This window comes from Xenia sp. Carnegie-2017, unplaced genomic scaffold (assembly GCF_021976095.1).
Source record: "Xenia sp. Carnegie-2017 unplaced genomic scaffold, XeniaSp_v1 HiC_scaffold_25, whole genome shotgun sequence".
Classification (NCBI taxonomy): Eukaryota; Metazoa; Cnidaria; class Anthozoa; order Malacalcyonacea; family Xeniidae; genus Xenia; species Xenia sp. Carnegie-2017.
Window position 1 is genome coordinate 2,466,650 of NW_025813488.1, and position 24,890 is coordinate 2,491,539.

The 24,890-nt window shown below is 35.7% G+C and overlaps 4 protein-coding genes across 5 annotated transcripts; all 4 read left to right on the forward strand.

Annotated features, from left to right (window-relative positions):
* The first annotated feature begins 61 nt into the window (after nucleotides 1-61).
* Nucleotides 62-13,969, forward strand: LOC124453449 (fibrillin-1-like). Its single transcript, XM_047004264.1, has 28 exons — nucleotides 62-129; nucleotides 518-825; nucleotides 925-1,047; nucleotides 1,142-1,273; nucleotides 1,609-1,743; nucleotides 1,828-1,953; nucleotides 2,421-2,467; nucleotides 3,724-3,734; nucleotides 4,252-4,359; nucleotides 4,737-5,044; nucleotides 5,144-5,236; nucleotides 5,337-5,357; nucleotides 6,385-6,477; nucleotides 6,629-6,721; nucleotides 7,068-7,229; nucleotides 9,410-9,533; nucleotides 9,631-9,812; nucleotides 9,901-10,029; nucleotides 10,129-10,251; nucleotides 10,346-10,477; nucleotides 10,654-10,731; nucleotides 10,869-10,991; nucleotides 11,477-11,617; nucleotides 11,719-11,809; nucleotides 13,172-13,299; nucleotides 13,376-13,504; nucleotides 13,606-13,731; nucleotides 13,827-13,969. The coding sequence occupies exons 1-28, from the start codon at nucleotides 62-64 to the stop codon at nucleotides 13,967-13,969; spliced, it is 3,477 nt and encodes a 1,158-aa protein (XP_046860220.1).
* A 487-nt stretch (nucleotides 13,970-14,456) lies between these two features.
* LOC124453450 (signal peptide, CUB and EGF-like domain-containing protein 3) lies at nucleotides 14,457-19,356 on the forward strand. Its single transcript, XM_047004265.1, has 11 exons — nucleotides 14,457-14,514; nucleotides 14,748-14,879; nucleotides 14,963-15,085; nucleotides 15,466-15,606; nucleotides 15,798-15,885; nucleotides 17,089-17,276; nucleotides 17,378-17,506; nucleotides 17,707-17,838; nucleotides 18,675-18,803; nucleotides 18,901-19,009; nucleotides 19,090-19,356. Exons 1-11 carry the CDS (start codon nucleotides 14,457-14,459, stop codon nucleotides 19,256-19,258), a joined length of 1,398 nt encoding a protein of 465 aa, XP_046860221.1. The 3' UTR covers nucleotides 19,259-19,356.
* Nucleotides 19,350-22,165, forward strand: LOC124453272 (intraflagellar transport protein 43 homolog A-like). Of its 2 annotated transcripts, XM_047004055.1 has the most exons (9): nucleotides 19,350-19,485; nucleotides 19,589-19,708; nucleotides 19,784-19,854; nucleotides 19,993-20,040; nucleotides 20,110-20,153; nucleotides 20,406-20,478; nucleotides 20,578-20,653; nucleotides 21,621-21,683; nucleotides 21,935-22,165. In XM_047004055.1, exons 1-9 carry the CDS (start codon nucleotides 19,462-19,464, stop codon nucleotides 22,055-22,057), a joined length of 642 nt encoding a protein of 213 aa, XP_046860011.1. In that variant the 5' UTR covers nucleotides 19,350-19,461; the 3' UTR covers nucleotides 22,058-22,165. The 2 variants fall into 2 exon arrangements, with proteins under 2 accessions (XP_046860011.1, XP_046860010.1); XM_047004054.1 differs by having other exon boundaries at nucleotides 20,406-20,653.
* Nucleotides 22,166-22,512: 347 nt separating this feature from the next.
* On the forward strand, nucleotides 22,513-24,326 carry LOC124453276 (N-alpha-acetyltransferase 20-like). The gene is made up of 6 exons (XM_047004058.1): nucleotides 22,513-22,757; nucleotides 22,856-22,880; nucleotides 23,103-23,193; nucleotides 23,732-23,867; nucleotides 23,942-24,078; nucleotides 24,155-24,326. Exons 1-6 carry the CDS (start codon nucleotides 22,705-22,707, stop codon nucleotides 24,238-24,240), a joined length of 528 nt encoding a protein of 175 aa, XP_046860014.1. The 5' UTR covers nucleotides 22,513-22,704; the 3' UTR covers nucleotides 24,241-24,326.
* The last annotated feature ends 564 nt before the right edge of the window (nucleotides 24,327-24,890 follow it).

Below are 24,890 nucleotides of genomic sequence, written 5' to 3' on the forward strand. Positions count from 1 at the left end.
GCATGCAGTACAATCAAATTTTAAATGAAGTCGTACTTCAAGTTGGGAGCTTCGTTATATCATGGTCTCAAATAGCAAGAGGTTATGTGTTTGTTTTGTTGTAATCTTGTCCGTGCTTCCAAGTATCAGGTACATTTAGCTATTTAAGAATATTTTTCATCCCCAACGAACGACACAAATCTGAGTGAAAGAAGGAACTAGGAAATTTTCTTTGATTTCTTACAGAGTCAAAGCTGGTGTGGGGTGATTGTCGCAAATATCGGCATTATCCTAGAAGTTTATATTGTAACAACATCAGAGCAAGATCTGTCGTACGATCTATTTGAGACACCTTATACATCGATGTAAGTCAAACTAGATTAATTAAATTCGTAAGCGTTTTAAGAGCCTTTGATGGTTTTTTTAAGTTCGAATTTTTTCCAGCTTTAATCGTTTAGCGCAATGGAAATGAAAGTTTAGCCAGGATAAGGCAAATCTTTCACAATTGGTATATTTTTATCGCATTTTCTTTTTTCAGCTTTCTTAGGAACAATCCGTACGTTTGTGATTGTAAAATGAGTTGGTTCCTCAAAAGGTTACGTTTGAAAGATTACACACAATTACTCGTCGATGTCAGAAGGATGAAATGTCATGAACCTGAAAGACTGCGCGGAAAACTGATCTATAAACTGAAAGAAGACGATGTTTGCTCCAAAAAAATGATAATGAATGAATGCAAACTTCAGATTGATCAATGTCATCAACATGCAGACTGTCACGATCAAAACAGAGGATACAGGTGTTCTTGTCGAACTGGTTTTACCGGAAGTGGATGGAACTGTTCTGGTACTAAAGTAGTATAGATTTTAGTTTGGGATGCTTCTCATGGGAATATGTCTCTTTAGCAGCACAAACTTATCATTTATACGATGCATACGTATTCAGATATCGATGAATGTCGACAAACTGGAGTATGTTCGAAAGCAAACACAAAATGTGTGAACACAATGGGAACGTACTTGTGTTACTGTGACAGAGGTTTTATGCTAAAAAATTCAAAGTGTGAAGGTATAAGAAAGAGTATATGTATAACAAATTAAGAAGAAGTACTGGAAAGTTTGAGTATATTCAAAGTACTTCTCAATTTTAATGTTTTCTTTAGACATAAACGAATGTAGTGAAGGTACAGCGACATGTCCGCGTCATGCTATTTGTAAGAACACAAAAGGAAGTTATACTTGCAATTGTAAAAATGGTTATGTTGTAAAAGGCAGTAAAACTTGTGTGAAAAAAGGTCAGTATACATTCCTTAACGTAAGATAATTATTCTGTTTTAAGTTGACTGGCGGCAGTTGCCCGAAGCTTGTATTGGAATTTTTTATATTGTATCAAACCTTTTTAGGAAGGCAAAAAGCCATGATTTGAGTTCGCAATTTAGATAATATAATGTTTATTCAAAGACAAAAAAGTTTCATTATTGTAAAGTTAATACAAACCTTAATACGAACTAAAGAGTTATGAAACGGATAGCTCTTTTCTGACTTTGCGTAAACTAGTTACCAGCTCAAGATGTATTTTCGCAGTCATCATCATTGTCAGTAATCTTAACGATTTTTCAATGTTATACAGAAATCGTGACATGCAGTAGTTCACCTGGCCCGTGTGATTTTTTGACGGAGGATTGCATACAAGGACAATCTTTGGGAAGATATAACTGTCGTTGTAAGAAAGGTTTCACGAGATCAGACAACGGAGTTTGCACAGGTATAATTACAGATTGTTGCTTCTATGTCTTCTCCCATAACTTAGCTCTACATCTATACAGCTTTTTGTGCTTGTCTTTTATAGACATCAATGAATGTAACAAAAATCACGAACTATGCGAATCGATTGCTGAATGCAAGAACACACCGGGATCTTATAAATGCATTTGTCCCGAAGGATACGAAGCTGCAGATGAGGATACTTGTGACGGTCGATTAAAAATGCAGTTTTGTTTTTCATTTCAATCGCCAAGCTATCCACTTCTTAATATACAAAACTAAATTTCTATTACACTGCAATATAATATAGTATTATTTAGCTACTTCATTGAAATGTAAGCTATTTTCAAAGATTGAATGAGTGACACTCTAGCACTTCAACAGTATGAATTGTGCCTTTTTGGGATGGTACAACAGAAGCTATGGCTGCAGTCCTATCTTTGGCTCCTCCCTGTCTTTACAACTTTTGGATCTTCCACAATTGAAGTGAACCATGATTTGAAGTTTGCTTTGAATCAGTGAAGCGTTTTCCTTCTTTGAGTTCTGCACGTTTTCGTTCTTTTACGCGTTTGTTGTTTTCATTGTTTTCGTCCTTTTGTCAAAAACCCGTTCTCTTTCACAACGATTTTCACTTGTTTCTTATTTTGGGAAATTTGGATCTTTCTCTTCTTGTTGTAGACATTGACGAGTGTGCAACAGGAATGGACAACTGTCATCGCGATGCAGTTTGTATCAATAACATAGGAGCTACTCTTGTCTGTGCAAGAAAGGATTTCTCCAATATAAGAATGGAAGACTTTTCTTAAAAGGATCAAGGTAATTGTCATTTTAGTTCGAGCACAAAACAGTCCAGTTTGTAAGAATAGGGCTTTAAATATGTAAACATTTTGTAAGTTATCCAGAAACTAATCCCCCGTTCATTTCACAGAGGATTCCATAACCTCCCATTATTATCTTACCATGCGTAATGTTTGTTGGAGTTCTTGGTACCTTCACTTGTTGCAAATTATGCAGGTAAGAAGGATGGGTGTATGTGTGAATTTTTCTCAAAGGCAGTGGCTCCTGACGGGGGGGGCACCCCCAAAGTGACACTCACATATATTGTGCACTATTACATATCACTGTCATTTTTAAGTTATATATACAAAAAGCTTTGTATGGAAAATTTCTGGGGAAGGGGGCAACTGCCCCACCTTTGTCGCCTTTGCCAGCGCCACTGCTCAAAGGTGTTTTGATCTCTGCATCATGTTTACTGCAATCGTACTCGGCTCATGGTTGACATCAACAAACTTCTGAAACAACGAAACCCAACATTCACCATCTTTTACTTGAAACAACTCAATTTTTCACATAAACAATCACGCAAAACTCATCCCTGGATATATATTTATCTTTTTACACATTATATAACTTTTCATCGTGAAGGGGGACGAGTAAAACAGACCAGAAAAAATTGATTAATGGCAAATCAAGATTCAACTGGCTTTCCCACTTCAAGTTTCCTCAAGCCAGTATGTACGGCGTACCAACGAATGAGTCAATGATAAGTGTTTGGTCGGATAGTGACGATGAAAAGTAATTTCACTGTAAAAGAATTCAATTTTGATCAAATGAAATGTTCTCATAGCGAGGATATTTAATATCTATGTCACTGATGAAAATTAGAGTTAGTTTCTTCTATTCAAATCCAACACAATCAAATCCTAGTAATGAGAAATAAGTCTAACGCTCGTGGAATCATACGCAGGCAAGTTAACGAATATGCTTTGGACCGATAGACATCGATTGACAAATACCTCCATCATTGTTTTGACAAATCAGAATTATAGGATGTGCCTGCTTGATGCGAGTTTGACAGTATTCATTATTTCCATAATTTCGTTTTAGCACGATTGAAATGATGCACTTAGCGTAAACCATAAGTTTTTAAGTTTTTATTGCAGTTACATGTTGTTAATTAAGATATGATTTAATTTTTTAGGAGCGCAACAAGTAATTAGAATAAAATTGGTATGTATTAAAATCTTTACTCAAGCAAACAACATCATTTGAACGAAATAATGAACGATGCATTTAACGTAGACGACAACTTTTTTTTAAATTTTTTTTTATTGCAGTCATGTTTCGGCAAACTTATGCCATCTTCAGTGCGGTATAATGAATGAATGTATGAATGGAGTTAATATATAAAAAAATCTGATACAAGTCTACATGTCTTGTATCAGATTTCAAAGATACATGTCTTGTATCAGATTTCTTTATATATTCATTCATACATTCATTCATTATACCACCTGAAGATGGCATAAGTTTGCCGAAACATGACTGCAATAAAAATTAAAAAATTGTCGTCTACGTTAAATGCATCGTTCATTATTTCGTTCAAATGATGTTGTTTGCTTGAGTAAAGATTTCTATAAACACCAATTTTATTCTAATTACTTCATTACGCTCCTAAAAAATTAAATCCTATCTTAATTAAGCAATTAATGCACGTATTATAATCAAGTTTTAAACGAAGTCGTACTTCAAGTGGTGGAGCTCATTATATCATGGCCGCAAATAGTGAAATGTTACGTGTTTGTTTTCTCATCGTGTTCTTTGTTGCAAGTATCAGGTATAAATATATTTAAAATATTTTTATCCACAACAAGCGACACAAACATGAGTGAATGATGGAACTAGGGAAGAATTTCATTGATCTTTTACAGGTTTCTCTTGGCGTAAATGTCCGAGTCGTGATTGGTTGTATTCTGTACTCTTAAGATGTGATAAAACCGGATTCAAATCTGTTCCCACCGATATATTCAAGCTCCTATACAGAGATGTAAGTAAAGTCAAAGTGAATTTTTCTAAAATCGTGTCTGTTTAAAAGGCCTGATGATAGTGTTCGAAGTTTTTAATTTTTTCTTACTTTTAACATAATTCAAGTAAAAGTTTAGGCAAGATAAGGAACTTTTTGCTTGATTTGCTTTCATCGAATTCTCTTTCCAGCCGACTTGACAATAATCCATACGTTTGCGATTGTAAAATAAGTTGGTTCCTAAGAAGCTTACGTTTGAAAGATTACACACAGAAAATCGTTGGTCTCAAAAAAATGAAATGTGATAAACCTGCAAGACTACGCGGGCAACTGATCTATAAACTGAAAGAAGACGAAGTTTGTTTTAATAAAACGATATTGGATGAATGCAAACTTCAGATTGATCAATGTCATCAACATGCGGACTGTCACGATCAAAACAAAGGATATAGGTGTTTTTGTCGAACTGGTTTTACCGGAAATGGATGGAACTGTTCAGGTACTAAAGTAGTATAGATTTTAGTTTGGGAAACTTTTCCTCAAAACATGTCTCTTTCGCAGCACAAACTTATCATTTATACGATACCTACGTATTCAGATATCGATGAATGTCGACAAACTGGAGTATGTTCGAAAGCAAACACAAAATGTGTGAACACATTGGGAACGTACTTGTGTTACTGTGACAGAGGTTTTATGCTAAAATTCAAAATGTGTAGGTATAAGAAAGAGTATATGTATAACAAATTGAGTATATTCAAAGTACTTCTCAATTTTAATGTTTTCTTTAGACATAAACGAATGTAGTGAAGGTACAGCGACATGTCCGTCATGCTATTTGTAAGAACACAAAAGGAAGTTATACTTGCACTTGTAAAAATGGTTATGTTGAAAAGAGTAAAATTGTGTGAAAAGGTCAGTATACATTCCTTAACGTAAGATAATCATGACCTTTTAAGTTGACTGCTTTTCATGAAGGCTAACAGTCATAATCAAAGCTGGAAAATTAAAGATAATGGTGTTTATTCAAAGATAACAAAGTTTCATTTCTTGAAGTGAATATATAAATCTTTTAAAAGTTACTATACAACGAACATTAATATTACAGTACGTCATGTAATGAATAGCATTAGTACGACGTCGTACAACTAGCTCTCCCCAGACCAGCAAAATTCTTAGTATTGTTTAATGAAACCTGGAGTTGCTTCACTCATCAGATTTAGGTTTTTGACTCTACAGACTTAAGAATTACCATTCAGATTATTGGTTTCGAGTTATACGTATCGTATATTTCATAATCTGTAAAAGGTGCGTATATATCTCAAAAACAAACTTGGCATCTATAATCAGGAATCAAATTGTAAAGTTTTTTATGATAGACTGACCACTGAGTTTTTCATTCTCTATCAGATTCTAGTGTTTTTTCATACATATTTCCCTAAAGTTGGGGTCACACCTCCCCAAAGCCTCCAAATCTACCGCTTTGTACCTCAGGGTAGATGATGTATGTTTGAATACTGCTCTAAATTTAACGTTGACTGTTTACCATCTTGATCTTAGTATATTAACTTTGTTGAACGTTCATGGTTGGTCATTGTTAAGTCTTAAACTATACTACTAATCCTTATTAGTTTATTGATGCATGGTCATTATCATCAATAAAGAAATGCCTATCGTACGTTTGTAAATGTCGATCGTCCAGGTTGGTATAGTCCTGAGAAGGATTGTTACGCTTCGACAACCTTAGCGGTAGTCATCTTCACGAACTGGACGATCGACATTTACAAACATGTCATTATCATTGTTAGAAATCTTAACGATTTTCAATTTTATATACAGAAATCGTGACATGCAGTAGTTCACCTGGCCCGTGTGATTTTGTGACGGAGGATTGCATACAAGGACAGTCTTCGGGAAGATATAATTGTCGGTGTAAGAAAGGTTTTATGAGATCAGGAAATGGGTTTGCAAAAGTTATAGATTGTTGCTTCTAGGTCTACTCTCATGACTTAGCTCTATATCTATACAGCTTTTGTGCTTGACTTTAATAGACATCAATGAATGCATGACAAAAACGATCTATGCAATTCACTGGCAAAATGCAACAATACACAGGGATCTTATGAATGCATTTGTCGTCGAGGATACGAAAACAAGAGGATGTTTGTGCAGGTGGGTAAACAGGTGAAGTCTAACAGTTCTGTTTTTCGTTTTCATCGCTATTCTTTTGATATCCAAAGTTCTCTGTCGCACTTCTTTATTGAGACTTGTGTACTTTCTTTAGAGGCCAACAAATTTTAAATATTAACACTCTTACATTCTGCCTGATAATATGAATCACTTTTGAAACATCAGAAACATCATCTGAATTATGCCGTGAATGAATGGAGCGTTTTCCTTCTTTAAACTCTGCACGTCTTCGTTTCTGTTTTCATTGTTTTGTTTTGTGAAAAATGCTCATTTTTATAATGATTTTCACTTCTTGCTTTCGGCATATTTGATCTTTCTCTTTCTTATTGTAGACATTGACGAGTGTGCAGCAGGAATGGACAACTGCCACCGTGATGCAGTTTGCATAAATAACATAGGAAGCTACACTTGCAAGGCAGGATTTCTGCAGTATGAAAATGGAAGACTCTGTCAACAAGAAAAAATTGTCTCTCTAAATGGAGCGAAAAAATTTGGTTTGTTGAAAAGAGCTTCAGATAAGTAAAGCTTCGACATGCAGAACAAAGCTCCAGCTGCTAATTTTCGTATTTTACACCGTTAATTTCACAGAGGGTTTTATAACCAATCCAATCATTATCTTACCATGTTTGATGTTTGTTGGAGTTCTTGGTACCTTCACTTGTAGCAAGTCACGCAGGTATAACGAGGGTGTATGTGTAAATTTCCCACAAAGTTGTTTATTTCTCAAAGATGTTTACTCTCATCATTTGAATGCAATCATGCTAGGCTCATAATTTACACCTACGAGCAAGCGGCCATACATCCACTATCCTCATCTCAAACTTCTCCACTTTCCTACTACAAAATCACGGAGAATCCATCTCTATATAATATCATTTTTCAACATATTCTATAATTCTTCTTTATCGTGAAGGGAACGAGCAAAACAGAGCAAAGAAGTTTCTTTAATGGCAAACCAAAATACAACTGGTTTTCCAATTTCACGTTTTCTGAAGCTAATATGGACTATGAACAGATAAGTGTTTGGTCGATAGTGACGATGAAAAGTAACTGTTAGAAGATGGATCGAAAGAAATATGTGCGCGTTGTGCACGAATAGTCGCCGCACTAGAAACCGAATCATACTCGTATGAGAAGCAGTACTTGCGACAAAAGGCTAACGAGGATGCTCTATGTATACTTTACTGATGAAATTTAGCGAGACTTTCTACTACTGCCAATGCAATCAAGCCCAAACAAAGGAAAACATTGTCCAAAAATTTATTTCGACTTAAGGTATTTCACAGTATGTAAATCTGAGATAGATGCGTTACATTAAATTCAAATACAGTGATGGAGATCTTCTTGGGCGAAGGGAGTTGTGTCCGCTTTAATGGAAGTGTTCGTTGAACAGAGTTCTCATCACCAGGCCCCTCTACGAGAGCCTGCAGTTGAACCAAGTTGAACAGAGAAATCTCATTACCAGGCCCCTCTACGAGGGTTCACACCTGCTGAGAGGTTTGCATAAGCCAGTGTAAACATGAAAAAACTTACTTCATTTATAAAATGACAATAATGCAAAACATACTAATAAAAAACAAACGTTTTAGTATTCCCCCCCTAACATGTATTCATGATTGATTTTGCAAATTCTTTTTGATTGATTTGATTGGTAAAGCTCAGATCGGTTTTCATAGGCTAAATGCAAACACAGCTATCAAGCAATCTCCGCACGCGTTTTGTTGCGTTTCTTTTATAAATATGAATATTAGACCTTCCCCAATTATCAATATTCCGCCACCTTTGAAACTTAGAAATAACTCATCAGTTTGACAGGAATGACACAATTGAAAAACGTCTTTGCACTGAATCCCAAAGACCTTTGTTTTTTTCATTGTAAGACAATGTCAATGAAAACTTCGACTTTGGGAAGTAAAATGAAAATAAACTTGATGTTTATGCGTTCTTATATCATGCAAGGAAAACAAAAAAATACTTTGAACGCCGACCAACGGTTACTTGCATAATTTTTTTAACAATATGTTTGTTACTGATTTTATGTCTGTAAAACTTGAAAAATATGAAATATTTGGAAAATTTTGTCCGTTAAACACAAGTTAGTGTCTTTAACGATTTCGGAGTCAGCGCCCGCTTGATAGAGGTTTGATCATTAGGAATTACACGAGATTAAATTCTGGTCTTTAAGAAATGTCCGCCAGCAAAGATTTATGATTTACTATTCTAATTACTTGTCACTAATTAACTAATTAACGCACGCAATACAATCAAATTTTAAATGAAGTCGTACTTCAAGTTGGGAGCTTCATTATAGATGTCATGTATTAGACTTGAATTGAATTGAATTGTAATAATAAAGACTTGAATTGTAATAATAAATTGTAGTAATGGTATACTAATTAACTCATTACGTTCCTACGCGACATGACTTTGTTGTTTAATGAACTAATTAATGCACGCAGTACAATCAAATTTTAAATGAAGTCGTACTTCAAGTTGGGAGCTTCGTTATATCATGGTCTCAAATAGCGAGAGGTTATGTGTTTGTTTTGTTGTAATTTTGTCCGTGCTTCAAGTATCAGGTACATTTAGCTTTTTAAGAATATTATTATCAACAACGAACGACACAAATCTGAGTGAATGAAAGAACTAGGAAATTTTCTTTGATTTCTTACAGGGTTTTACATGTTTCCATGGAGAAAATGTCGGAAATTTGCGTTTAGTCGTAAAAAGTTGTTTTGTGACAAAATGGGAGCCAAATCTGTTCCGTACCACATATTTGAAGCACCTTATAAAGTGATGTAAGTAAAGTCGAACTGGATTTAAAAAGTCGTTACCGTTTTTAAAAGCCTTGTACAGTTTTTGCAGTTCGAACATTTTCGAATTCTCTACGTCTAGTAAACTTGCCGAAAATCCATACGTTTGTGATTGTCAAATAAGTTGGTTCCTCAGAAAGTTGCGTTTGAAAGATTACACGCAGAAAATCATCGATCTCAAAAGGATGAAATGTCATAAACCTAAAAGACTGCGCGGGCGACTGATCTATGAATTGAAGGAATTTGACGTATGTCCATATAGAGGTGCAGAGTATAAAAATAAAGATCAAATTAATAGTATTTCGATGACTCTTAACAACAAATTCCATTTTCTGATTTTTTTACCGTTTAGTACCAAACAGGAATGAATGCAAACTTCAGATTGATGAATGTCATCAACATGCAGACTGTCACGACCAAAGTGTAGGCTATAAATGTTCTTGTCAAACTGGGTTTACCGGAAATGGATGGAACTGTTCGGGTACTAAAGTAGTTTTGCTATTAGTTTCAGAAACTTTTCCTGAAAACATGTCTCTTTCGCAGCACAAACTTATCATTTATACGATGCCTACGTATTCAGATATCGATGAATGTCGACAAACTGGAGTATGTTCGAAAGCAAACACAAAATGTGTGAACACATTGGGAACGTACTTGTGTTACTGTAACAGAGGTTTTATGCTAAAAAATTCAAAGTGTGAAGGTATAAGAAAGAGTATATGTATAACAAATTAAGAAGAAGTACTGGAAAGTTTGAGTATATTCAAAGTACTTCTCCATTTTAATGTTTTCTTTAGACATAAACGAATGTAGTGAAGGTACAGCGACATGTCCACGTCATGCTATTTGTAAGAACACAAAAGGAAGTTATACTTGCACTTGTAAAAATGGTTATGTTGTAAAAGACAGTAAAACTTGTGTGAAAAAAGGTCAGTATACATTCCTTAACGTAAGATAATTATCATCTTTTAAGTTTACTGCCTTTTTATGAAGACTAACAGTCATGATCAAAGCTCGACAATGAAAGATAATGGTGTTTATTCAAAGATAGCAAAGTTTCATTCCTTGAAGTGAATACAAATCATAATTTTTCAATGTTATACAGAAATCGTGACATGCAGTAGTTCGCCTGGCCCATGTGATTTTGTGACGGAGGATTGCATACAAGGACAATCTTTGGAAAGTATGTTTGTCGCTGTAAGAAAGGTTTTACGAAATCAGGAACAGACTTTGCACAGGTATAATTATAGATTGTTGCTTCTATATGTTCTACCTTATCGTAGCTCTATGTGTTTACAGCTTTTATGTTTGCTCATGTAGACATCGATGAATGCATTGCAAACAACGATACATGCAATTCCCTGGCAGAATGCAAGAATACACATGGATCTTACGAATGCATTTGTCCTGAAGGTTATAGAAAAGACGAAAATACTTGTGAAGGTCGGCTTGCTCTATCTACCACTTTTGTTTATCATTTCGATTCCAAAGCTATCCACGTCTATTGATATACAAAACTACATTTTCTGTCACACTGCAACTTCATGCAGTATTATTTACTTGATTGAAATGTAACCTATTTTCAAAGATTGAATGAGTGACACACTTTCCTTCACCAGTATGAACTACTTTTGGGCCTTCTTCAGATGGTAATGCTACGTATGTTTTCGATGCAGTCCTATTTCTTGGGTTTTTTCATCCTTACAACTTTTTGTATCTTCTGCAGTTGAATAGAAACGTGATTTGAAATTTACCATAAATCAATGAAGCGTTTTCCTTCGTTGAATTCTGAACGTCTTTGTTCTATGGCCTGTGTTGTTTTCATTGTTTGTGTCCTTTTGTCAAAAATGTCGCTTTTTCAAAATGGTTTGTACTCCTTGCTTCGAAAAGCTTTCGACATGTCCGGATATTTTTGTATCTTGTTGTAGACATTGACGAGTGTGCAGAAGAATTGGACAACTGTCACCGCGATGCAGTTTGCATCAATAGCATAGGAAGCTACATCTGTATATGCAAGGCAGGATTTCAGCAATTTGAGAATGGAACACTTTGTCTGAAAGGGGAAAAAGGTAAATGGATGGGAAGAAAGTAGTCGAGTTTGTTTAAACGTTTAGCAGAACCAAAGTCCGGCCAATAATTTTCACATTTTTTTTGTCATATTATTTTACAGAAGACGAATTCCTTTTCACTGCAACAATAATCTTAGCGTGTCTGATAGTCTTTGAAGTCCTGGGTTCCTTGACTTTAATTAAATTGACCAGGTAATGAAGGGAGAGGGGGGGAAAAAGAGCGTTTAATCAATCAACCGTCCTCTTCTCCAAACTAGACTTTTCCCCGTCAAAAAAAAATATACAAACTCCATCCCTGGATAAATCAATCTTTCAACACATTCTTTACATTTTTGTCGTGAAGGGGAAGGAACAAAAGAAAGGAAAAAAAGATTGGGTTAATGGCAGGTTGAAATACAACTGGTTTTCCAACTTCATGTTTCCTTAAGCTAATGTGGACAGCATGACAATGAAAGACGCAAGTGCGTATTTGATCGGCTGGTTATAATGAAAAGTAATTTAGACCGTAAGAAGATGTGATTTTGTTCAAAGGAAACATAATCTTAAAGCAGATGCTTCGTGTCTTTTTCTTAAATGAAACTTAGCGTGATTTTCTTCTATTATCTACACAATCAATTATAACAAAAACACAAATGTTTGGAAATTCATTTCATTTTAAGGCATACAGTAAGCAATGTCCTCTTAGTACAAATTTGACTGTATTCATGTTCTGTTCAAATCATGCTGTCAGCTAAAGCAGTTAAAGACTTGTAATATACCAATTTTATTCAAATACCCCTTGCACGTTCCTAAGAAACACAATTTCTACTTTAATCAACCAATTACATCACGCAATACAAACAAGTTTCAAATGAAGTCGTTCTTCAACTGATTAAAGAACTTTATTATATCATGAATTCAAATAATCACATGTTGTGGGTTTCCTTTCTCGTAATTTCGTTCGTGTTTCAAGTATCAGGTATATATTATATCAAAGAATATTTTTAATCGAAAATGTACGACACTGAAACGAGCAAAGAAACTAAAAGTTAAACTCGTTGATTTTAAAGGGAATTCCGGAAATGCCATAAGTTGGCGCTTTGGTAAGTGTTTGGTGAGACGAAATCGTTATCGATGGATGAGTTGCAGCAAAAAATCTTCCTCTTGTACCCCACGATGTTTTCAATCACCTTATAGATTGCTGTAAGTATTAAATCGAACTTAATATCCTCATGTTACTAACTCTTATGCCCTAGTCATTTTCGGGAGTTTTGAGATTAAGAGAAAAGAATTGATATAATTTTAAAACAGTCAAACTTTTTATTTAAGATCGTATATGCTGAACATTTATTGAGACACGTTTTAAGATCCTTCATGATCGTTCTTTAAACTTGTTTGAATTCAAACAAAGTTCATATAACATGGTTTCGGGCTTTTCTGAATGATACAGCAGAATTATATGAATGCTGACACGTTTTCATTTCATTTATCAAATCTTTTATTTCCTTTATCGATTTCAAGTAAGCTTGCCAACAATCCATACGTTTGCAATTGTTCAATGCATTGGTTCATTAGAAAGTTACGATTGAAAGATTACACACAGAAAATTATCGACCTCAAAAAGATGAAATGTCATGCACCTGCAAAAATGCGCGGAAAACTGATTTATAAACTGAAGGAAGCTGACGTCTGCCCTGAGCAAAGTACAAACTGTTATAATAAATCTTTCACACTTCAAATGCAACGATTTCAATCTTTTTGATTTTTTTATAACTTTAGCAATAGGTACAAACGAATGCAAACTTCAAATTGATGAATGTCATCAGCATGCAGACTGTCACGACCTATATGTAGGCTATAGATGTGTTTGTCGAAGAGGTTTTACTGGGGATGGATGGAACTGCTCAGGTACTTATGTAGTATGGGCTCTAGTTTGGTACACTATTAACTAGAAGATGCCTCTTTGGTTGTACAAACTTAACAGTAACTTAAATTGTCTATTTATTGAGATATCGATGAATGTCAAGAAGATGATGTATGTCAGAATGATTTGAGAAAATGCGAGAACATATTGGCAATGTACGCTTGTCCATGCGATAGAGGTTATAAAGAAGGAGGTTCAGGGTTATGTACAGGTAGCTGTAACGAAGAATAAACGAGTTAAGTTAGATAGAAGTGCCTGAAAGTTTGCAGATATGCAAAAGACGTTTCTATTTGATGTTTTCTATAGACATAGACGAGTGTTCTGAATTCACAGCAACGTGTCCGCGTCATGCTATTTGTAAGAATAACATAGGGAGTTATACTTGCACTTGTAAAAATGGTTATGTGAAAAACGACGAAGGCAATATCTGTACGAAAAAACGTATGTAAATTTCCCAGCTAGCGTAAGATAATCATGATCTTTAAAGTTGACGGATGACAGTTGCACGAAACCTGGATAGGAATTTTTTTGTATTGACAGAAGCCATGATTTAAGATGCCAATTCGGACAACATAATGTTTGCATCGTTACTTTGAAGAAAATACAACAAATCCGCAAATCTAAATAATCCTCAACACCACTTTCATTTCCACTTTCACGTCTTTCTTTTTACACTTGCTCGTCACGCTCATTTGCCTCAAAATCCGTATTAAGAAAAAGACAACCTAATTGAATGCAATCAACTCCATTAAATTCAACTTTAAGATCAATTCATTGGTCGGGTGCGTCTTTTATAGATTCTTCTACGCTTGCTTTTAAAAGTTACTTTGCCACAGCTAGAAGTAGGACTATTCAGATTTCATGCCACCCTCCCCACAGCCAAGCCAAAGTGATAGCCTCGTTTTTATAAAACTTGGAATCTCTTTAGCTGTCATAATGGAGCTGGGCTCGACAGATTTAGGAATTGAGAATCAGCACATTGAAGCGGATTTAAGTTTTTAAAATCTAAGCTTTCCGTTAGATTTCAGATTCAAAATGTCCTTTTAAATATTGCATTTCATTTTCTGTCCATGGTATATCGAGCTTTATTACTGGAATTTTCGAACCTCGATTACATTGTGGTCATTCTAAGCTCTTAAAGTGGATCTAAGCTATACTAGTTCATAGATGTCTGAACACTTTCATCATCTTTGTTAAAAATCTAAACAATATCTAAATGTTTTACAGCAAAGACATGCAGAAGTTCACCTGGCCTATGTAATTTTGTGACAGAGGATTGCATACAAGGACAATCTTTGGGAAAGTATGTTTGTCGGTGTAAGAAAGGTTTCACAAGATCAGGCGACGGAGTTTGCACAGGTATAATTACAAATTGTTGCTTCTAGGTCTTCTCCCATAACTTAGCTCCAAATTCATACAGCTTTTGTGCTTGTCTTCAATAGACATCGATGAATGCATTTCAAACAATAATCCATGCGACTCGCTGGCAGAATGCAAGAATACACAGGGATCTTATGAATGCATCTGTCCTCAAGGATACGAAACGCAAAATAATAATTGCGAAGGTCAGTGTGATTTTTAACACTTCTTTTTGTTTTGATCGTCAAGCTTTGAAAGACGAACAATTTTCAAAACTTAAACGGACGACACTGTAGCTGTTGAACAGATTGAATCACTTTTGGTGCCTTAGAGAACAGCAATAAAACAACGAGTGCTTCGGATGCGTACTAACCTTTTATCTTTTGTCTTTACAACTTTTTCGGTCCACTTAAACAAACAGTAACATAATTTGAAGTATGCTGTGATCAATGAAGCATTCTCTTTCATTGAATTCTGAGCGTATTTACTCATTTTGTGAAAACATTTCTCCTGCTGTTCTAACGATTTACACTCCTTGCCTCTGAGAAATTTTGATATGACTGAATCTTTTTCTTTCTTGTTGTAGACATTGACGAGTGTGCAGCAGGAATGGACAACTGTCATCGCGATGCAGTTTGCATCAATAACATAGGAAGTTTCTCCTGTCTGTGCAAGGCAGGATTTCTTCACTATAAGAATGGAAGACTTTGTCTTAAAGAGCAGCAAGGTAGATACTTTCTTCTGTCTTTTCAGTTTACTCCATCTTTGTTCAAATTGTTTGAAGCACGGATTTTGACGACATTGTAATTATTGCAAGAATGAGCATTGGACATTTTTTTGAAGATGTTAGAGCGATGTTACAACTGGGTTTATTAAAAAGGGCTTTAGCTACTCATTTCTTCTCTTTTTATATTACAGAGAATTCCAGCACCTTAGCAATGATTATTTTAGCCTGCATGATGTTCGCAGGACTTCTGGGTACAATCATTTTATTCAACCTGTGCAGGTAATGAAGGCTGGAGTGCGCAGTGTATGTGTGTGTACATGTGGGAATTTCCCATAAAGATTTTCTGATCGCTTTATAATGATTCCTGACTTTCTGCTGCCCGCAAATTTCAAGAACAACGACACATACAAAACTTTGGGCATACATGCGCACTCCCTACCACAGACTAGTCTTTTTCCCTCCTTAAAATTAAGCGTAATTCATTTAATGGGCCTATTCGTTTTCAAAATTCAATTATTTTTTTGTTGAAGTGAAAAACAGAAACAAAGCAGACAAGAGTGAATAAGGTCAAATCAAGATTCAACTGGCTTTCCCACTTCATGTTCCCTCAAACTAATGTAAACAGCATACCAACCAATGACTCGATGATGAGCGTTTGGTCAGAGAGCGACGACGAGAAGTAATTTTACTGTAAGAAAGTGCAATTTTGTTCAAAGAAATTAATAAATACTTAAATTAATGCCAATGCTCGATTTCCATTTTGCTGATGAATTTCATTACACTAGCATAAATAGCGAAAAATTTTAGTAAAGTATTTCACAGTTGGTAAAGCTGAGATTGGCAGATGGGCTATACTTATTAATAAAGTCCAAGTTGTATTTAAACTACACATGTTTTGTCCAGATGATGTGACAATCAACGTAAAAACTATTTTAATTGCCTCTAATTATCTCTAATTAACTAATCAAGGCGCGTATCACAATAAAGCTTTTAATAACATTTCGTACCGTCAAGTAAAGGATTTCATTCATGTGATCGTCTAATTCTGTGGAATGTCATGTGTTTTTGGCTTATAATTTTCTTCGCGTTGCATGCAACAGGTGAATACAATCATATGAATACTTTTCATTGAAAATGCACGACAATAAAGTGTGCAAAGAAGGAGGATATTGCATTGTGTTGATTTTAACAGGAGTCTTATCTGGTAAGATCAGCTGGCGTAACAGATGTACGGAACTAGTACCAAATCTAGTGACCTGCGAGAACAGAGGCCTCACTAGTATTCCGTATGATCTGTTCGAACCACCCAACGAAAATCTATTGTAAGTTTGTAGTCAAATTTTAAGCTATCTTTTCAGATTTCCTAGGCGATTTAGGAGTCTTCAACATGGGTTTGAACAACATCAAAGTGAAAACGTGGCTGTTATGCCAGGAATGAATGAAGTGAACATACGATTTTATTTCAATTGTATATTTTTTCAGTGTTCTTTCGACTAATCCTTACAACTGCAACTGCAAAATGCATTGGTTCATTACCGAAGTTCGTTTAAACTATACCAAAGTAAAAGAGAAAGTAGGGTATCTCAAAGATATGAGATGCGATAAGCCTGCAAGATTGCATAGAAAACGTATTTATAAACTGAATGTTAGCGACGTTTGTCCTAATGGAGGTGAGGACCTGAATCGATCGACATTGAACTGAGTGCTGTGTTAACAGTTAGGTTCCAGTCAACCACAACGGTTCATTTCAAATGTTCCTTCTTCACTTTAGTACCAAATAGAGACGAATGCAAACTTCAGCTTCACGAATGTCATCAGCATGCGGACTGTCGTGACCTACCGAGAAGTTATAGCTGTTCTTGCAGACCTGGTTTTACGGGAAACGGAAAGAGCTGTTCTGGTAATGAAGCGTTGTGGGTTCTAGTTTGATATCTCTTACATAATGCAAAATTTGCTGTTTTAAGAATCATCCATACTGTCGAATGAATACCACAATATGAACGTAATCTTATTATTGTGACAGAGTCTTCACACAAGCTAAAGTACTTCGATGAAGTTTGAGAAATTGCAACACGCCTCTCGATTCCATGTTTTCTTTAGACATAGACGAGTGTAGTGAAGGTACAGCAACGTGTCCTCGTCTCACCGTTTGTAATAACACTGAAAGTGGCTACAACTGTACTTGCAAAGCTGGATATGTTAAAGACGACACTGAACATTGTGTGAAAAAAGGTCAGTTGACTTTATGAAACCCCAAATTTTAGGTGGTTCTAGAAGGAGCATGTTTTGCGTTCATAATTTACTGCGTTTTGCAATGGATTTCTCACTCCATTTTCCGAAACTGCAAATCTTGGATCCGGAAATCCGAAGTTTGTAGATGGTTTATTTCGGGATCATTTTGTGGAGAGGAACAAACTCTGTTAGCGTAAGATCTTAAAGTGTAAGGCTATAGCTACTATTAAAGTGAACTAAGTTTGTAAATGTAGATCGCCCAGGTTGGTATAATCCCGAGAAGGACTGTTTTTGTTGTTGTTGACTGACGTTTCGACAACCTTAGCGGTAGTAACCTTAGCCTTATCTTCAGAGTCAAAAAAAAAATTTTTTTTTTATACCAACCTGGACAATCTACATTGACAAACATGTAACGATGCTCCCGGGTTCAAACCATTTACCTTAAAGTGAACTAAGCTTGGATGATCGATAGCTGTTTAAAATCAGTGTAGATCGTCAAGGTTGGTAGAGTCATGAGAAAGACTGCTGATTTTGATGTAGACTAACGTTTTGACAACCTTAGGCCTTGGCGATAGTCATCTTCAGAGTCAAGATGACTGTCGCTAACTGTGTCTTCCGCTAAGATTGTCGAAACGTCAGGCAATATTACGCAACACCAATACCAACAACAATTTTCAATAACTGAAATCTCTCAACCACATAACCGTTTTGATCTTATCAACGTTGAAGTTTGTAAGATCGTTTCCAATACGGACTAGCTTAAATAATCAGAATAGGTAAGAAAAAGAACAATTTATACAATCTTCAAACCTAAACGATTCTCTAATGATAAACAGAAATGTGCAGCGGCCTGTCCAACCCGTGTGATCGTGAGACAGAGGAGTGCTTTGAAGGAGAGTCTTTGGGAAACTACGTTTGTCGTTGTAAGGAGGGCTTTAAATTAACAAATAACGGACTTTGTGAAGGTAGACTAGATTCTAGGCTGTCTTTCCTATATTTCATTTGCCTTTTAGATTATAAATCTGTCTTTCGCTGCATGTTTTTCATTATTTTTTTGTTTAGCAGAAGAGTCAAAGCTTGAAGACACACCTATCATTATGTACATCGTCGCTGTGTGCGTCTTGATCATTTTGATCCTGGCGATGATCATTATAATCATATGTCTGATTGGGTAATGCTAAAAATGATAAGTTTTTTCAATGCTTGATCTACCCTTCTTTTGAAGTCATAAAATTCTACTTTTGATTGTAGAGTGAAAATGAAAAGAAAGAAGAAAGGTTCCAACAATAATGACAACTCGGGGGAGTCTGACTCGTGGTTTTCCTATCTAACGTTCCCCGAAGCTGACATAGATCAAATTCGAAACCACGATTACGAGTCTATAACGACTTTGTATCCAATAAGTGACGATGAGCGATAATTTTCACTGTAATAAGTCTTAATTTTGTGTAAAGGATGAAGGGATTTCAATTCACAATGTCAAATAAAAATTGTCCATTTCGGTGATGGAATCCAGTATGACGTCCATCTTGTTTGTTATTACTTCTGTTGTGTTGTCTTGGCATTGATAATTTCGAAAATGATTTGAAATTCCTGTTATTTTTGTGATAAAAATCTCTTGGAATGGACGAATTTTCCACTGCACGGGTACGTAAGCGATCGCCATGCTGATCTATTTCATTTTCACAATCGAAAGGCGCAATGTTAGGTAAAACACTAAATGTCCATGCGAAATATTTTTCATCAACAGACGGCAAAGAAGGGAAGACGAGCTGCAAATATACGGACAGATAGCGAGCTAGATGGCAAAGACAACAGCTTGAATGAGCAAACGCCAGAAGACGTTTCCGTCGGTACTATTTCAGGACAGGTTGAAAGCCCAATGAACGAATCATTGACCGTTCTCTACCATTCAAGTCACTACTGAACAACTGGTGTTATTTAGATTGGCGAGAGACCTTCTGTCACAATGAAAGGTGGATGGGCTAGTATGAGTCCCAAAGATAAACGAAAAAAGTATTGAACTACATTTATTTCTCAATGTATACCTTTGTGGGAAACTTTACTTTATGCCTTTTCAATTTTTTGCCGAGTATGTAGGCAAAATGATTGTTTTAATGATTGTTTTACATTCAAATTGTTTTATCGTTGTAGTGCTGTAAGAAAGAAATCCAGCAACACCGATGTTACGAGTATGGATGAGTAAGTTGTTGATGTAGTTAGGTGGTTGAAAAAGTAATAAATTTGTGTTGATGTTATGTCTTGTTTCAGCGAGCGACTAAAAACTGATCACCATGTTGATGAAGGAATTGATGGTAATGCCAATTTGTTGATTATGAAGAATGATTTCAAGACAAGAGAGGGTCGGCATTGCAGGGGTTCACATATGTGTCATACATACTACAATATTTTGTTTGCTTAAAATGGATGTGTCGTTACATTTAACAGGGGGGGGTTTGCCTTTCTTGCAAAAATAGAGCTAACCCCCCTGTTTTTGATGCCCTTGTGGTTAAAACAGTATGCATACAGTTATTTTATTGTGTTGAACTAATGACATTTCTTTTCAGAAATTCCAGTCTTACCTGATCTTGATGACTTCCAAGAGGAAGATCTAGCCAGTAAAATTGCTGCCCCACCAAGGTTTTCGTGTTTGTCAACTGATGATTGTGCCCTAGATAGGCAAACAAACAGGAAATTACGTTGTGACAATGTCTATGTCAAATTTTCTTTCTCTTGTAGCGTTCAAGTAAATCGTGTGGCAACATATAAAGAACTTGACAGTGATCTTCAAAAGCATTCATACCTCATGACCTTGGTAGGTGGGAAAAGAAGATCTCCTTCAGAAAATTTACCATACACCTCAAACACATTATATTGCAGGGCGCGGGCAAATCTACTGGCATGTGACTTCTGACATCAAACATTTTGACCAAGGATGAAATTTTGATTCTTGTAGACAATGTAGGACATGCCAGTACAGTGTAAACTGCACTTAAGGGCTATTTCTGCAAGTTTTCATTTGCTAAAACATGTTGTTACAGTGAATAGCGCCGCTACATAGCATCAAACTGATTACGTAGTAGAAAGTCTATCAAATTTAGATGTTTGTAGATGTAGATCGTCCAGGCCAGTAGTGTCATGAGAAGGACTGTTGGTGTTGACGTTGAAAGACGTTTAGACAACCTTAGCGATAGTCATCGAACCAGGACTATTTACATCTAAAAACATATAACGATACTCTCGGGTGCAAACCATTCACTTTATTAAGGTACATTTGTTTGTACTTCGACGAAGCGAAATATTAACTGACGCAGCTAGTTTTCTTTCGGCGGTACCTTGGAAGAATCTCACTAGGCGTATTCCTCATTTCAATTTCTCCCGGAGCTAGCCGTCCAGTATATATTCAGTTCAATTCACCATATTCTGTAAGTTTTCAGATGATCTATAATTGGTCCAGTTGACTATGGATGAGCACCTGCAAAAGCATGTTATTCGTTAGAAATACAAGCCCTGTTTTTCTTCATAGATTTTGAATTACAATATGAGAACTATAGCTCAGCCTATTCAAAGATATTTACTGTCGCGCAACAGAGATTATTCTCTTCTGAAATTGAGGAATACCTGGGGGTCGTTTTGTATTCATGCTCGACGTCAAGTCCTCAAATTTTGCAAATTACTAATCAGGCTAAACAGCTTTTGAAGGAAATCTTGACGAGTTAAAGTTCCACAATCTTGTGTTTGTCATTGTCCCATAATTTCTTACTCCGTTACTTTTTATCTAGGATAATGAAATCGACCTGAAGTTATTGGGAAAAGTTCTCGCTCCCGAATCAACAGTTTTAGAAGTAAGTCATTTTAGTCATGGCTAAAGCAGCGCGTTAGCCATTCCCGCAAGTTTGATCTTGCTGTTTAAACATTTCGGTGTTCATCGGCAATAATGCTCACGATATTAAATATGCACAGCATGACAGACCTTGCAGGCTGGCTTGAGGCATGAAGAATCAATTAAAATCACGTGACCCAAACACGTCATTTCTACATTTCTCGTTTCTGCGCTTGTTTCCATCACGTCATCATCTCGCATTCTCATTTCTAGGAAGACAGAGCGTGGGACTGGGACCGACTCTTCACGGAGGTTTCATCTGAATTACAAACCGAGTGGGAGATGAACAGGAAAACGAGGAAAATGTCGAATAAAGTTGTAAATATGTGTTTATAAAGTGCGATTGTTTAAAGTTATATTAATGGTGGTTAAGTGTAAAAGTCTTACTCATATTGTTAAATAATTTAAACAAGTTACATTACAAAGTTCCTACATCCTCTTTTATCTCTTTTTTTAAGATTTCTTCCTTTATCGTGCTTCCGACATCTTCGTTTCCAATGGTTATTTTTAACCGAATTTTCCTCCCTCGGTCACTGCAAACCCCCAACGCTTTGGGCACTTCAAAATCTTTTGTTTCCTAACGATTTTTCTTTTCAAAAATTTACATTTCTTTTCTAACTTCCATTGACTTCAATTCATTCTTTCATATCCACCATCCTGAATTTTTGGCAAATGCGCTATTTTTATTGGCTGAAATTATCCTGTCAGTTATTAGCTTGGAACGCTTGGAGATTTTACGGGATTACTACACCGTGTTTCCTTTCTTATCCCAACCAGTACACTTTATCCTATTGTGCCCCCTGACTATTCATATAAAATCCAATATGGTGGATTGGTAGAAGAATTATGAAATGAGATGATATTTTTTGTTGAGAAATTTCAGGATTTCTTCTTCGTCAACTCTGTCAAACCTACAAAGAAACATTCATTTATCTTTCGAGAGTGAAATCCTGTTATTTTCTTCAAGTCTTTTGATGTAAAGAATGGTGACTATTCGTCCATTCAAGTGTGACGATCTATTTCATTTTGCAAATGTGTAAGTGTAGTAAGTCTAAAAGTAAGATTGAATTGTGCGTGAACGATGTGCATCTGCTTTGAATTTTGATTATTATATTTGACTTTACGTTTTTTTAGCAACTTGGATCCTCTTACCGAAACTGTATCTTAAATCATAAATGATATTGTTCATAATTCACGGTAGAATAGGCTGATGGTGGCAAGCTAACAGTCTCGTTTATTGCCATTCTGTGTATTATTAACCATATTTGAAGGGAAACTAGTCATCATAGGGGCCGTTTTTGTAAATGTTTGTAGCTGCATCATTCTCAGTGGCTGTTTATGTTAATGTTGTCCAGCTCTCCTTGACTTCTTTCGTGCAAAGTATGGCATTCAGTTCTATTTGCAATATTTATCGCGATGGCCAGAATATTTTCAAGTTGCAGAATCTCCAGATGGACAAATAATGGGCTATAGTGAGTATATGTGCTTACACTAATGCACTTATAGAATATTTCTGAAAGAACCTGTCGTTCCCCTCCCCCTCTGACATATTAGTTACCAATTATATAAAAGTTTCACAGCCTGCATTGTAAACTATTAGTCTGATGATGTCTTTGGAGAAAAGACGAAATATTACACCATCTTTTGTTTTAAAACTCTTGTATGATCTTGAATATCAAGAAAACGAGATGTCTGTTTTCGGAATTTGTTTTGTTTTGTTTTACTTAAAATTGTCTGCTTGTCCTGGTTATTAGTTACCTAATGGGCCAAAGGACATTAATTTTGTGGTTCTTGTATGATTTAGGTTATCAAGTTCTAAAGCTATCCGTAGAAAACTTCTAAATCTCTCGTTGTATTTGGACAGCACTATATACCATGTAGACATGTATGATATTAGGAGGGGGATTTAAGTTTTGAGGAGAAAGGAGAGGGCAGCCCTAACTTTACACGATCATACTAAGAAAGGGTATTATCAATGGAGAAGTGTTCCTCATGATGTATATGTTTTAGTAATGGGGAAGGCTGAGGGCAGTGTTGAACGAGAACAGTGGCATGGACATGTGACCGCAGTGACTGTGGCTCCAGAATTCAGGAAGTTAGGAATTGCTCGGACTCTGATGACAGGTCTTGAGGATATCTCGGAGAGGTAAGCAAGATAAGACTCGATGAATGATTTTTTGAATTTTTTTGATGTCGATGAAATTCACTTTTCTATTGAAGGAAAAATTGTTTCTTTGTTGATCTCTTTGTACGTGTTTCCAATGATGTTGCTGTGAATATGTACAAGCGTCTTGGCTATTCCATCTACCGAAGGGTGCTGGGTTATTATTCGGGTGATCCAGATGAAGATGCCTTTGGTAAGAGTGGAAAGTTCTTGCATGCATTGCTTAATAATTGTCATATTACAGACTAAAATTTTTCATGTCATTATAGACATGAGAAAAGCATTATCTCGAGATCATGAAAAAAAGTCCATAATCCCGTTGAAACATCCTGTGAGACCAGAAGATGTAGAGTAGCTTCACGGGACAGGACATTCAATCAATGTATGTGCTACATGAAGTTAATGACGCATTGCAAAAAACAATAAATTTATTTTTGCTGACACTGCCATATTTTATCATTTGGCATACTCCAAATAGTACCGAATATTGTTTGCATTTGATGGGAAAATTGGTAGCATCCCAAAATTTCGCGAAATTTCACGCCTGTTGCACGAAGGTATGATTTTCGTTATCCAATGGATGGTGAATTTTTTGAACGTTTAAAAAATCTCTCAAAATGGAAAAATATACGATTTGACTTCTAGCAATCATTGAATCAAAACATTGCTTATAAGATTACAAAATTTCTTTGTCGTAAGGAAAATATAAACTCCTTATTTACAAGTTTGAAAATTTTACTTTCCAATGGATAACGCTATCCTGGCTTCGTGCAACCTGTCTAGTATTTCATTCATGCTTTGACTTGATACATAGTTTACTCTTTTTCCTTCGTGAGTGTTGCACAGCACGCATGGCGCAATTGTTTCCTGCCGAAGTAAAAGATCTTGTGCAACAGGTGTTAAATTTCTATTTAACATTGAAGTTTGCATGCTTTCTTCTGGAGCTGTTGAAGTTTGCATGCTTTCTTCTGGAGCTGTTGAAGTATTTTTTGATTTGTAAACTTG

Coding starts and splice junctions, on each gene's coding strand:
- LOC124453450 (XM_047004265.1), top strand. CDS start 14,457: ATGGAGCTGGGCTCGACAGATTTAGGAATTGAGAATCAGCACATTGAA. Junction 17,507..17,706: donor AAACGGAAAGAGCTGTTCTG/GTAATGAAGCGT, acceptor TGTTTTCTTTAG/ACATAGACGAGTGTAGTGAA. Junction 19,010..19,089: donor ATAATCATATGTCTGATTGG/GTAATGCTAAAA, acceptor TTTTGATTGTAG/AGTGAAAATGAAAAGAAAGA.
- LOC124453272 (XM_047004054.1), top strand. CDS start 19,462: ATGGACGAATTTTCCACTGCACGG. Junction 19,486..19,588: donor ACGAATTTTCCACTGCACGG/GTACGTAAGCGA, acceptor TTTCATCAACAG/ACGGCAAAGAAGGGAAGACG. Junction 20,654..21,620: donor ATTCATACCTCATGACCTTG/GTAGGTGGGAAA, acceptor CTTTTTATCTAG/GATAATGAAATCGACCTGAA.
- LOC124453449 (XM_047004264.1), top strand. CDS start 62: ATGGTCTCAAATAGCAAGAGGTTATGTGTTTGTTTTGTTGTAATCTTG. Junction 6,722..7,067: donor GAGGATGTTTGTGCAGGTGG/GTAAACAGGTGA, acceptor TTCTTATTGTAG/ACATTGACGAGTGTGCAGCA. Junction 13,300..13,375: donor TGACGTCTGCCCTGAGCAAA/GTACAAACTGTT, acceptor TTATAACTTTAG/CAATAGGTACAAACGAATGC.
- LOC124453276 (XM_047004058.1), top strand. CDS start 22,705: ATGGTGACTATTCGTCCATTCAAGTGTGACGATCTATTTCATTTTGCA. Junction 22,758..22,855: donor CTATTTCATTTTGCAAATGT/GTAAGTGTAGTA, acceptor ACGTTTTTTTAG/CAACTTGGATCCTCTTACCG. Junction 22,881..23,102: donor TGGATCCTCTTACCGAAACT/GTATCTTAAATC, acceptor TTTCGTGCAAAG/TATGGCATTCAGTTCTATTT.